General features: G+C 42.7%; 1 protein-coding gene and 6 non-coding genes across 7 annotated transcripts; all 7 read left to right on the forward strand.

Moving 5' to 3' along the window:
- The first annotated feature begins 3,849 nt into the window (after window positions 1-3,849).
- Window positions 3,850-11,205, forward strand: ncl (nucleolin). The gene is made up of 16 exons (XM_024139885.2): window positions 3,850-3,986; window positions 5,057-5,152; window positions 5,244-5,358; window positions 5,564-5,671; window positions 6,046-6,144; window positions 6,439-6,594; window positions 6,861-6,944; window positions 7,132-7,258; window positions 7,578-7,714; window positions 8,213-8,339; window positions 8,444-8,580; window positions 8,761-8,893; window positions 9,207-9,352; window positions 9,525-9,654; window positions 9,982-10,271; window positions 10,476-11,205. Exons 1-16 carry the CDS (start codon window positions 3,969-3,971, stop codon window positions 10,535-10,537), a joined length of 1,965 nt encoding a protein of 654 aa, XP_023995653.1. The 5' UTR covers window positions 3,850-3,968; the 3' UTR covers window positions 10,538-11,205.
- On the forward strand, window positions 5,820-5,956 carry LOC112072487 (small nucleolar RNA SNORA57). The gene has a single exon (XR_002894326.1). It is a non-coding gene; the product is annotated as a small nucleolar RNA SNORA57 (small nucleolar RNA).
- On the forward strand, window positions 6,288-6,360 carry LOC112072485 (small nucleolar RNA SNORD82). Its single transcript, XR_002894324.1, has one exon. It is a non-coding gene; the product is annotated as a small nucleolar RNA SNORD82 (small nucleolar RNA).
- LOC112072486 (small nucleolar RNA SNORD82) lies at window positions 6,994-7,066 on the forward strand. The gene has a single exon (XR_002894325.1). It is a non-coding gene; the product is annotated as a small nucleolar RNA SNORD82 (small nucleolar RNA).
- Window positions 7,369-7,505, forward strand: LOC112072481 (small nucleolar RNA SNORA57). The gene has a single exon (XR_002894320.1). It is a non-coding gene; the product is annotated as a small nucleolar RNA SNORA57 (small nucleolar RNA).
- On the forward strand, window positions 9,009-9,139 carry LOC112072480 (small nucleolar RNA SNORA75). The gene has a single exon (XR_002894319.1). It is a non-coding gene; the product is annotated as a small nucleolar RNA SNORA75 (small nucleolar RNA).
- A 956-nt stretch (window positions 11,206-12,161) lies between the features above and the next one.
- On the forward strand, window positions 12,162-12,295 carry LOC112072483 (small nucleolar RNA SNORA57). Its single transcript, XR_002894322.1, has one exon. It is a non-coding gene; the product is annotated as a small nucleolar RNA SNORA57 (small nucleolar RNA).
- The last annotated feature ends 412 nt before the right edge of the window (window positions 12,296-12,707 follow it).

Raw genomic sequence — 12,707 nt, forward strand, 5'->3', positions numbered from 1 at the left:
GATCAACTTGATCTCCCCCTTTAAATTAAGGACGCACCGTGGCTGCCTTCCAAGCAATGGGAACCTCCCCAGAGAGGAGAGAGGTTAAAAAGGTCAGAGATAGGCTTGGTGATGACACGGGATGCAACTTTGAAGAAGAAAGGATCTAAACCATCTGACTACTTTTTTGGGGTCAAGTTTCAGGAGCTCCTTTAGCACATCAGACTCAGTGACTGCTTGCAGGGAGAACCTTTGTAGCAGGGGCATAGGAGAAAGATGGTGGKGCATRGGGGCTAGTCGCATTAGAAGGGGTGGGAGATGAGGAAATGTTGGACGGGCAAGGAGGCATGGCTGAGTCAAATAGGAATCCTGACTTAATGAAGTGGTGATTAAAGAGCTCAGCCATGTACTCCTTGTCAGTAACAACCACATCATCTKCATTAAGGGACATGGGCAGCTGTGAGGAGGGTTTATTCTCCAGGTCTTTAACCATTTTCCAGAACTTCTTGGGGTTAGACCCAGAGAGAGAGAACTGCTCCTTAAAATAACTAACTTTGGCCTTCTGGACAGCCTGAGTGCACTTATTTCTCATTTGCTTGAACGAGAGCCAGTCAGCCTGAGTATGCGTGTGCCGAGCCTTTCGCCAAATGGAATTCTTGAGGTGGAGTAACTCTGCCAGATTACGGTTGAACCAGGGGCTGAACCTGTTTTTAATTCAAATGTTCTTCATGGGGGCGTGTTTGTTAACAAAACCACTGAAAATATTAAAAAATAAGGTCCAAGCGTCTTSGACAGAGGGGATCAAGCTGATTCTATACCAGAGTCCAGGTCATGAAGGAAGGCTTGCTCATTAAAGTTTTCTAGCAAYCGTCTATGACAAATCAYGACAGGTCGTTTCACTGAGCAGCCATTACGAACACAGGCTGTAAAACAGTGATCACTAAGTTCATTACAGAAAACACCAGTCACTCTCAAAACTGCCTATAGAATTAAACTTACAGGCCATCGGGGCCAACTGATTTCCCTTTTTTCATTGAATTCAGAGTCTCTAATTTCTTCGATTGACACAGGTGAATCGCAAACTGAGTGGAAATCATCCTCAATTACATGGACATATTTCTGAATGTGGCAAATGTAGCTTTCCTAACCATCTTCCTGATATTGTGAGTTGAAAAGGTTTTCATAAAAGGAATTGACAAATGTTGATATTGTAATGGGATCTTTGCATAATACATCATTCATTTTGAGWGCAGTTGTAGATTTTTTSMTTTMTTTTTCTTTTCAAGTGCAAAAAAAKTWATTTCAATCCATTTTGCTTTTGATATGACAAAGGCTTTAACAGATCCTTATAAAGCTGTTCTAATCGTAGCTGTAAACATTTAAATACAGACTCTTTTTTCTTTTGAAAAATGTCAAGCTTGCTCATCAAATATTTTTCTCTTCAGGTTCTTCAGGTGCTTCAGCTCTTTGGCACGTTTAAATGGCTACAACTGGGGCTTTATATTTGAAAAATTCCCATCTACTTCCATGACCCAAGTCTTTTCTTGCAAAAATATCTTTGGCTAACGATTTGATGTTTCCACTGAAAATAGGATCTTTAAGAAGTGTGTTGTTTAATTTCCAATATCATCGAATACCTTTTGATTTTTTTAGTAGCTTGTAAATTCAGGGAAATCAAATAAGTGTCAGAAAAAGGAGCCAACTGATGATCTACGTCTATAACAAACTGTAACAAAAAGGGGGAAATTAGGAATAAATCTATTCTAGATTTACGTGACATAGTTTTGTTGGTCCGGGTATAACCCTTTGCATCCGGATTGAAATAACACCAGGCATCATCAACAGAGAGATCCTTGCATAATGTTGTGATGATATTGCTATACATCTGCATTGCTTGCTGTTTGGGGTTTTAGGCTGGGTTTCTGTACAGCACTTTGTGACATCGGCTGATGTAAAAAGGGCTTTATTAATACATTTGATTGATTGATTGATAGMCTCATTGTACTGGGTGTCAAATAATGGTTTCCATATGTTTTGTTTGATACCATTCCATTTCAGCCTTTACATTGAGCCCGTCCTCCTATAGCTCCTCCCACCAGCCTCCACTGGTTGATATGCAGCTGAAGGACATGAGGTTCAAATCCAAACAGCTATGCGTGAATACAAAGGGTCATTTCAATCTAGAATTTTTAACCACCTTCGAGCAATTTATTGAACATTCTGGTATATTATTTAGACATATCAACACATATTGCAATTATAGCTGTCTATTTGGGTGGAATGTACAAATATATACATAATTACATTAATATATGTATAGGCATGGTGGACTAAGGACGCCATTGTAGGCCTACATTGGACATGCTCTAGCCCAAGTCCCAAGGGTATTATTTTTGCAGTTATGTAATTATTCAATATTTTTAAATAGATGGTGAACCTGTATGATGAACAAATAAATGACATTTAAATATCAAACGTGTGATTCACTATGTCGATTAATTCGAGTAACTGCTTTTTTTTTTTTTTTGTCAATCGCAAACCTCGTGCACGTGAAGAACKTACGCAGACAATATGCAAATGTTTGATCTGTGAGTGGAGGAGATTGTAATGTGGGCGGAGTACAGTGCACGCACAGAGCAGGAAGGTAAGTTTGTGTGGCCTAAAAAAAGTTTGTTCACAAGGCTCAAGCAAAGTCAGTAAAGTGTGAAGATAAGCAGAAACTCCTTCTACAATAMAAATCCCCCGATCACGCTTGTAAGGCGACGTCTGCTATCTAAACTCATGAGCAGAATACGTCATCTGGTCTAAACGGTCGTCACGCTCCGATATTAAAGTCGTTTTAGAASAAAATGAAAACGTGTCAGTTTGTCACTTCCAATAGGTTGGAGTAATAACATGTTCAACTGATTAAGACTTTGGCTCGAATCTAGGTTGTGCCTTCAGATTTCAAGAAAATAACCAGCCATGGAGGAATTGTTCACTTCTAGCATTGACTTCTCAAACCCCAAACCCTAGTCTGCTTCACATGCGGTTCTGAAAGTCCTGATGTTGCGCCTTTGGGTTTAGCAACTCTTGTGGCTCAAAGCCTGCGCAGATTCCCTGATCTGTAATAGATATGAAGCGTATTCCCTGATCTGTAATAGATATGAAGCGTATTCCCTGATCTGTAATATATATGAAGCGTATACTGTCTTTATCATTATACCAGTCACAGTTCTGTTGTATAACGTAGAGTTGATATAGATCAGATCATTAGCGCAGGGCTGAACATCAGCACACGATAGTCAAGAAGAAGCACGTGGTTGATAGGCAGCTGGAGGAGACCACGTGGCTCAAATCGAAACAGCTGTGTATCAATACAAAGTGTAATTTCAATCGAAAAATTGTAACCAATTCGAGCAATTTATTGAGCATTATAGTGTATTATTGGACAAATCGACATATAATTACATTTTAGCTGTCTAATAGCTAGGTGGCATGTACAAACATATACACAATGGCTTCAACATTATGTGTAGGCATGGTGGACCAAGGACGCTTCACCATTGTAGGCTTACATTGGACATGCATAGCATAGCCCAAGCCTCAATAATATTATTTTTGCAGTTATATAATTAGTCAGATGTGAACAAAGAAATATAATTTGAAATAATCAAGCGTGTGATTCAACGATAACCGATTCGTTTAAATTCACATTCGAGTAACTGCTTTTTGGCCTTGTTTTCAAATCAAGTGCAAATCCGCGTGCACGTGAAAGCCCCATACGCAGACACTATGCAAATGTTTGATCTGTGAGTGGAGGATATTTGTAATGTGGGCGGAGTACAGTGTACGCGCAGAGCAGGAAAGTAACCCGCGCGTCTCTCTACGTATCTGTCTTTCTTCCTCGGTGTTCGAAAGAGTAGGTTGGGACACGTGCAGCGAACAGTAAGCTTTTTTTTGAGCTTTAATATTCTACACGTCCAAAATCGTCCAACCACAACACAACCATGGTGAAATTGGCAAAGGTAAGACAACTTCGTATACTCTTATGTTCGTGACTCAAATCGTGTGGTTTGTCAATGCGGGTGTTTTATTTATTTTTCACCCAAAATGAAGTATCCRGTATTGCAATAGACGACAGCCCGACATTAGAAAATGGCTGAGAAACACGCATTATGTTGGCTTGCCCATTCATTCTACTACTTAACACAATATATATATATATATATTTTGCTAAGTCTGATACAATCGTTTTCTGCCATTATAATAATTATTGGAGGTTAAGRAGTTAAACGTTTTCTCGACCCAGATTTGATCAGCCATGTTTTCTCATTGCATTCTGTTCTTACAGTTCTGTCTAAAATGGCCATACATGCGCGTTCGCGAATCAAGCGTGCTCTTTCGTACCCTGCCTGCTGGCTCGCTCGTTAACTACTTAACAACTCATTTCTGTAATTTAATAATTGTGTATTTTATGGAGTTATGACAAATATTTTCTTAGTGTAATCTAAGAGAAGTTGGAATTCGACTTCCGTAAGGCAATGTGCTGCCATACGTTTGGCTAGCTAATGCTAACTAGCTGGCTAGCCGAAATGTTTTGAGGTCTGTCGTGTATGTTCGTTATTTATGAGCTGAATGTTTCTTCAACTGGGCATATTGCTAGTTAAACGTGGCGACAATACATRGAGGCACGACAATTTGGTGTACAACAAAACCAACTAAATAATTAACGTTAGCAGTTAGCTAGCTAGCGCCGTACTTATGTTCTCCACGTGGGTTGTGCGCCAGCCCCCAAATGCCACACGAGGTACAAGCCCAAAAAGTCGGCAAGTTACACGCAAGTCTAGACAAACGTAAAAGTGACGATGACCCGTATGAGTGGACATTCCGCTCGAAATTGTCTGAAATTAAATGAACAGGTTAGTTACTGACTGACAATAAAATTAGTTTAATAAGTTTKTTTCATATGTTCATAGCAAGTCACTTTTGCTTTCAGGTAAATGGCTAGTAAGTAAAATCACTGGACAATTTCTAGATTTGATTTGTTGTCCATAACTTTTAATAATGCTGAACATACGTTTTCCTATTTTCACAGGCAGCAAAGAAGCAGGCTAACCCCAAGAAAAAGGCCCCACCACCACCTAAAGAGGTGGAAGAGGAATCCAGTGAAGAAGAAAGTGAGGAGGAAGAGGTAAGACTAATAACCACRCAAGTGGACACAATTCTCCTTTCAGAAAAAATAACTTGGTTTTTAATGTGTTGACAATGTTCATATGTTCCAGGCCCCACCAAAAGCAGTAGCAAAGAAGGCGGTCACACCAGCCAAGCCAGCACCTAAAGCAGCTAAAAATGGAAAAGCAGCTAAGAAAGCAGAAAGTGAAGAGGATGATGACTCTGGTAAGAACCTTGTCATTTTGTGTACTTTGTCATTAAAGGTAATTGYTGGTAGATAGTGAATTCAGCTCTCAATCGGCAGCATTCACCTCACAGGAACTATTTAAACGCTTCCTTTCACGGTTCTGTTTAGTGAAGTTACGGACCATCGATGGTTGGTGTTTTGGTGAATTAAATTACACTGCCCTGACACTTGTTGCCCTTTCAGAGGAAGAGTCTGAGGAGGAAGCCCCACCACCCAAAAAGACCCCAGCCAAAGCCACACCTGCAAAGAAAGCTCCAGCCAAGGCKGAGTCAGATGAGGATGATGATGACGGTATGAGTCTCTCCCCATATTAATATTTTATATTTCTATTGGATACACATTGACAGTGACAGAACCATTAATGGGGGTTGGACACTAGTCTCAGTGGTTTATCGTTTGAAAGTTGCTACATTTACTTGACTACTAGTAACCAGAATCCCCTCCATTTCTTGGCACACCTGTAGTTGCTCAGTACTCACGTGTGATTGTTCGGAGGTAGAACAAAGCCAGTGCTATGTCTTCGGTACCAGTGTGTGTTATCGTCTGCTGGTCCTATCCTCAATCGCTGGCACACTTGAAGCCTAATTGATTAGTTCTATATGCACATTTAAGTGGTTTTACCAACTAAGCTAAAKGATTTTAAAATGATACWCTCCTGTCTGTAGAGGAAGAATCTGAGGAGGAGGCCCCACCCCCAAAGAAGGCTGCTGCCAAGCCCTCAGTGAAGGTCACTGCAGCCAAGGAGGAGTCCGACGATGATGATGGTAAGGATGGGGGGGCCGCTGCCTATCTTGGGCGTTGCATGTAGGGCTTATTGGTCAACAGAATGGGTGGTACGCAACATGGTAGTTCATTCAATGTGGTACAGGCCACACTGGCAGATCGATATAGGGGTCAGCTGAGCACAAGCACACTTGATGAACAACAAGGGACTTAATACTGAATGTATTTGATGTCACTYCTTATTTGATCTGATGTGCCCAATCCCTGGTCAGTAAATGGTCTGTAGTTGATGATTTGGGTCTAATGAGACTAAAGCCAACTGTTGTGCCTTCCAGACTCTGAGGAAGAGGAGATGGACACCACCCCGGCACCTGCAGCAAAGAAAGCAGGCATGGTCAAGGCTAAGGAGTCTGACGATGATGAGGACGACGAGGAAGAAGATGATGAGGATGACGAGGAGGAGGAAGAAGATGATGAGGATGAGGACGATGGTAAGTAATATTTTGACCACGGTTGAGTTTTATTACTAATTTGGTGAAAGGGGTGGCTTCGTCTCTGGCAGTCATCACAGCCGGGTATTATTGCCCGTACGACACGGTCACATGTTAGGACAGGTTATTAAAATTAAAACCTTTCTTCCGGACACTGCGAGGATTTCAAAGATGAGCAAGTACAGAGCTGGTCTATACAAAATATCCCCTCTCACCTCTGTTATTTGAAGGTTTTTGGGTCCTAAGCAGGCTGTTTTGTTCCACAGAGGCCCCAGCGACTCCTGCGAAGAGGAAGGCTGACAACAAAAAGGAGACCCCGCCTGCCAAGAAGGCCAAGTCCGAAAGCGATGGTAAGTCCTTAGATTCAGCCCTCCAACACCTTCTCCCACACTGGACCACAATACGCACGATGAACAACAAGGGACTTAATACTGATTCATTTGATGTCACCTTCGTGTTGTTCTGACTGTGTTCATAGGTTGCCGTTGATGACGAACATTTTAATGTGGAACCTAATTGATAATGTTTCCCCCTCAGAATCCTTCTGTCTATTTATCGGCAACCTGAACTCAAACAAGGACTTTGATGAAATCAAAGAAGCCTTGGCAGCTTTCTTCTCAAAGAAGAACCTTGAAGTTCAGGACGTCAGACTTGGCGCATCAAAGTAAGTGACGGTGGATTCCCATGTTATGATGACCCGCTCAGGACGTCTGATCATGGTGTGGTGTACTTCATGGGATAAGATAGTTGATTTGACTTTATTAACCAGGATTCCCTCCATTTCTTGGCACACCTGTAGTTGCTCAGTACTCACGTGTGATTGTTCGGAGGTAGAACAAAGCCAGTGCTATGTCTTCGGTACCAGTGTGTGTTATCGTCTGCTGGTCCTATCCTCAATCGCTGGCACACTTGAAAAAGACAATGACGRCTGATTGATGGGTTTTATATGCAGTCTTCTAATGCACACTTATCTTGCCCACCAGGAAATTTGGCTACGTAGAATTTTCCTCAGCMGAGGACATGCAGACAGCTTTGGAGCTGAACGGAAAGAAGTGCATGGGACAGGAGTTGAAGATGGACAAGGCCCGCAGCAAAGGGAACTCCCAGGATGAGAAGAAAGGTATGTGGCGTTTGCCTGCTTGGCTGAAGTGAGAAAGCCAAAGACATCTGTGCCTGTTCAACAGCCTAGATTTACATTTGTGTTACTTCTGAACACGTTAACTTAGAATTATGTTTTGATTCTTGCTTGAACAGGTGTTAAGATTATATTGGGTTGAACTTTTGCTAAGTAACTATTTTGGATGCAGCTGTTAGCTAGAATGCTGCTGCTCGTTGCCGGGCTGTAGCAAAAGCTGGCCACAGAGCCATTTGCCATGACAAACAATTAAGCAGGACATTCATACAAYCCTTTTTGAATTCTATGATWCAAAATTAGTATGAAATACACATAAGCAACATGGAAATGGAGGCTTTTTTTGCTGGTATTTTAAGTCCTCGCTTGTGTTGGGTCACAACTCGTGCACATCGCCCTCTTCTGTCATTGTTGGTAAACACAGGAAGTGGTCTGTACTGTACCATCACAATGGGAATATTCATGCTCACCTTCTTATTTTTACAGATAGGGACGCACGGACCTTGTTTGTAAAAAACCTGCCCTTCTCGGCCACAGAAGACGACTTGAAGGAAGTGTTTGCAGATGCTGTTGAAATCAGAATACCCACAGGCCAGGACGGTTCCAACAGAGGGTGAGGACCAGCCTTTCTATCCTGGATAATGTATTTGCAAATTTGATCTTTTTCTTAATGCCTGATATATTAGTAAATATAACCAAACTGCATTTCCCCCACAGCATTGCCTACATTGCGTTCAAGTCTGAGGCCATTGCGGACAAGATGCTAACAGAGGCCCAGGGCGCCGATGTCCAGGGACGCGCCATCATGGTCGACTACACAGGCATCAAGAGCCAGAAGGGAGGCAGACCACCAGGTATGCACCACCGACTACAGGACATTTTAGTTCTTTAACCAGGACCAGTCGTGATGCAACATTTTCTTCCTGAAACTCTGACGACTTCAAAGGTTGTCAAGTACTGAAATACTGGTCTGCCATAAATACTTCCATGGTGCACACCAACATTCACCTTGGTCATCTTGTTCCTTCTCTCAGCTCAGGCAGCTGCTGAAAGCAAGACCCTCATCGTTAACAACCTGTCCTACAGTGCTACAGAAGACTCCCTTCAGAGTGCATTCGAAGGGGCTGTTTCCATCAGAGTACCACAGAACAACGGCAGGCCCAAAGGGTGAGTTTCCCCACAGCATCACCTTAGTTTCCTGACTTAGGGGGTTTTGGTCAACCGTAGTGCCTAGAGCACTGTTGGATGTGACCTCYCAGGATGGGTCAGACCAAACCCCCAGGGCTTCTCATGAGCTCCTCTCTGCCAATCAGTGGCGTTGTATGGATTCGCACGAGAAGTAGAGACTAATCACAAATTGAACAGGCACCCCTACTCTCAACAGGTGTTGCCTATGTCTGCTGTGAAACAATTTAATCTCATCAACCGCCCCCCCTCCCCCAAAGTGTTAAGTTCCTGAACTTATTTGTCTCCTGTGCAGGTTTGCTTTTGTGGAGTTTGAGAGTGCAGAGGCAGCCAAGGAGGCGCTGGATAACCTTAATGGAACAGAGATTGAAGGCAGGCAAATCCGGCTAGAGTACAGCCAGAACAGTGGAGGCAGAGACGCCGGAGGCAGAGGAGGATCCGGTAGGTTTTACTTCTCCATTTTTGTCCGTCTGTAGTTGTAGACTGTTGTCAATTAGAAAGTAAGTTGGCTCCTGTATGAGAGGTTGGTTCATCCAGCTATCTTAAGATGCATGCACTAATAGTAAGTCGCTCTGGATAACATTTGATAACATTTTTTCCCTCTCGTTGCCAGGAGGTCCCACAAAAACCCTGTTTGTCAGAGGGCTATCTGGAGACACCACAGACCAGTCACTCAGAGACGCCTTTGACAGTGCCACTGGAGCTAGAGTGGTGACCGACCGTGACACGGGCAATTCTAAATGGTAAATTATGTTGTAACTGTCACACTGCTATAGCCTTGGACTTCTTCTCATGAGCTCCACCTGTCCACACAGTGACTGAATGGATTCGCACGAGACGTAGAGCCAGATCACAGTCAAACAGGCGCCTACCTTGAACTCAGTGGCAGTTTGCCCATGTCTGATGTGAAACAAAACGACTAGATGGTAGCAATATGCCTCTAGTTTTTACTAAAGGTCTACTGCAGTTGCATTGCAAATCAATTGTGCTTGTGAGATATCACCTGTTCCTTTCTGCAGGCATGCATTTCTCTTTCCTCCCTTCATTTTGTCACCTTCCTTCCCCCCCAGCTTTGGCTTTGTCGACTTTGACAGCGAGAACGACTGCAAGGCTGCCAAAGAGGCCATGGAGGGTGGCGAAATTGACGGCAGCAGCGTGAACCTGGACTACGCCAAGCCCAAGGGCGACGGCGGTGGATTCCGCGGGGGTCGCGGAGGCTTCGGCGGTGGCAGGGGAGGTCGCGGTGGTGGATTTAGCCGTGGCGGCGGCGGTGGTTTCGGCGGTGGCAGGGGAGGACGTGGCGGTGGCTTCAGGGGTGGCAGAGGAGGTGACCGCGGCGGTGGACGTGGTGGATTCAGAGGTAAAGGTTCATAGTTTTGATCTTGGGGCCGTGTAGACCAGAGATGATGGATACTTTTCACTCTGATATCTTGTGATGAATCTCATAGATAGTAGGTACTGATCTGGTCCAATGTGAACTGCTTTCTCCTTAACTTGGACCCTTGTGTTAAATGTGCTGCTTTCAAAGGACAGACCATGACTTGTTTCTCTCTACCTCCCCCAGGTGGAAGAGGCGGTGGATTTGGAGACAAGCCCCAGGGCAAGAAGATCAAATTTGATGATTAAAATCCCTGTCTATTTTACTGTTTTGAAAAGACTCTGTTTTCATCACCGTACCCATACGCTGGCAGAGCCTTTTGGACATTCCAGAAAGCTTCATTGATATATAACTGTAATGGGCTCTCTACCGCCCCGCACCAACCTTTTCACCCTCTCCGCTTGAGAGTTGCCTGTCAGTTTTGAATTGTCCTTCCTGCATCATCCATATGAGTTTGTGTTTTTCCCAAAAGAGTTAGTGGAATGTCTGGCAACTCTGTTTGCTGTGAAAAAAAGCCCTGTTTGTTCAGGTACATATTGTACATTCAACAATTTGTATTTCATTTTACCTTTTTTGTAAGAAAGTCCTGTATCCTTTAATATCCTTGTTTTTGTTCTAGTTTGCTCTAGGTGAGACTGTATAACGGTAAAATGTGCAAGGCATATTGTAATGGATGGAAGATTAAATCAGCCCATGTCTGTTGGGCGTTTAGAATCTCGTAAATCTGTGTTTTGTCATGTTTTGGGTGGGGTACAGTCGATGTCTTTAGAATTCAGGGGTACTAGAGGCCTCAAATAACGTTATTAAAAAATGTATCATATGATATTTGTAGTGCATTGACTAAATCTTGCTGTTTGAAAATGTAAGGTTTTCACAAATGTGATAATTGAATAAACCGAGGTGATGATTTTTTAAAGTRTTTTGACCTTTCCTTTCATAATACTCTGGCGCTTCCAAAGAATAATTTCTACTTTTCCTGTTTTGGCCGGGGTTTTTTAAAAGATGTTATATGAACTTGGTGAGACKTGAGTAAGTTGACTAATGACAAGCATTAGGTGAAGCGAACTACTAGGTAGTTAGGGAAAACCGATTGAGCCCATGATCATTCTCAAAGGTGCCCTGATAAAAGTAAATAGAGGGAAAATGCACCATTCAAGCAAAGCTGCAACTCTCCTTGCCACTTGGAAATTAGGCACACAAGGAAAGGCCCCACCACCCGAAGAGGTAAGACTAAKCACTAAAGTTGACACATTCTCTCCAGAAAATAACTTGTTTGTGTTAACTATGTTCATATGTTCCAGGCCCCACCAAAAGCAGCAGCAAAGAAGCCTGTCACACCAGCCAAGCCAGCACCGAAAGCAGCAAAAATGGGAAAGCAGAAAGAGAAGAGGATGATGACTCGTAAGAACCTTGTCATTTTCTGTGCTTTGTCATTAAAGYTAATTGATGGTAGATATTGAGTTAAGCTCTCAATCGGCAGCATTCATTTCAAAGGAACTGTTTAAATGCACCCTTTCATGGCTGTTTATTGAAATGTGATTGCTAAGACTACTTGTACGGACCCTCAAATGTTGTAGTTTGGGCTAATTAAATTACACTGCCCTGACACTTGTTGCCCTTTCAGAGGAACAGTGAGGAAGCCCCACCCACCCAAAAAGGCCAAAGCCACACCTGCAAAGAAAGCTCCAGCCAAGGCAGAGTCAGATGAGGATGATGATGACGGTATGAGTCTCTCCCCATATTTAYTTTTTATATTTCAATTGGATACACAATGAAAGTAACAGGACAATCAATGATMGTAGGGGACATTAGTCTCAGTGGTTTATGGTTTGAAAGATGWGACATTTACTTGACTACTAGTAACCAGGATCCCCTCCAATTCTTTGGCAACCTGTAGTTGCTACAGTACTCACGTGTGATGTTCGGAGGTAGACCAAAGCCATCGTATGTCTTCGGTACCAGTGTGTGTTATCGTCTGCTGTCTATCCTCAATCGCTGGCACATTACAAATATGGACGGCCTCATTAAATTGGCTCTAGGCAACACTCTTAAAAGAATTCCTGTTAGTTAAGGGAACGTTATTCCTTAAAGGGAACGTTATTCCTTAAAGGACACATTTAAAAATAAAGTCTACAATATTACTCTCCAGCACCACAACATGTAAGAATGGTGTGTTCTATTTTGTAGCAGAGGAAGATGGTTTTGTAGGCCATGCCTAACTCACTTGGTCAATCACTCAATTGCACACCAATGTCATTGAAACACTATTTAATTTTTTACTACACAACTCAAAACATGAACTATTTTCACATCTTAATACTGGACGGTGTACCTTAATGTGTAAACCCATTGAATTTTATATATTAAAGCCTCATGTTAAGGTGTTTTACCAACTAGACTGCAAACGCTGATGTTAAT

The sequence above is a fragment of the Salvelinus sp. IW2-2015 genome, unplaced genomic scaffold (genome assembly GCF_002910315.2).
Source record: "Salvelinus sp. IW2-2015 unplaced genomic scaffold, ASM291031v2 Un_scaffold1942, whole genome shotgun sequence".
Lineage (NCBI taxonomy): Eukaryota > Metazoa > Chordata > Actinopteri > Salmoniformes > Salmonidae > Salvelinus > Salvelinus sp. IW2-2015.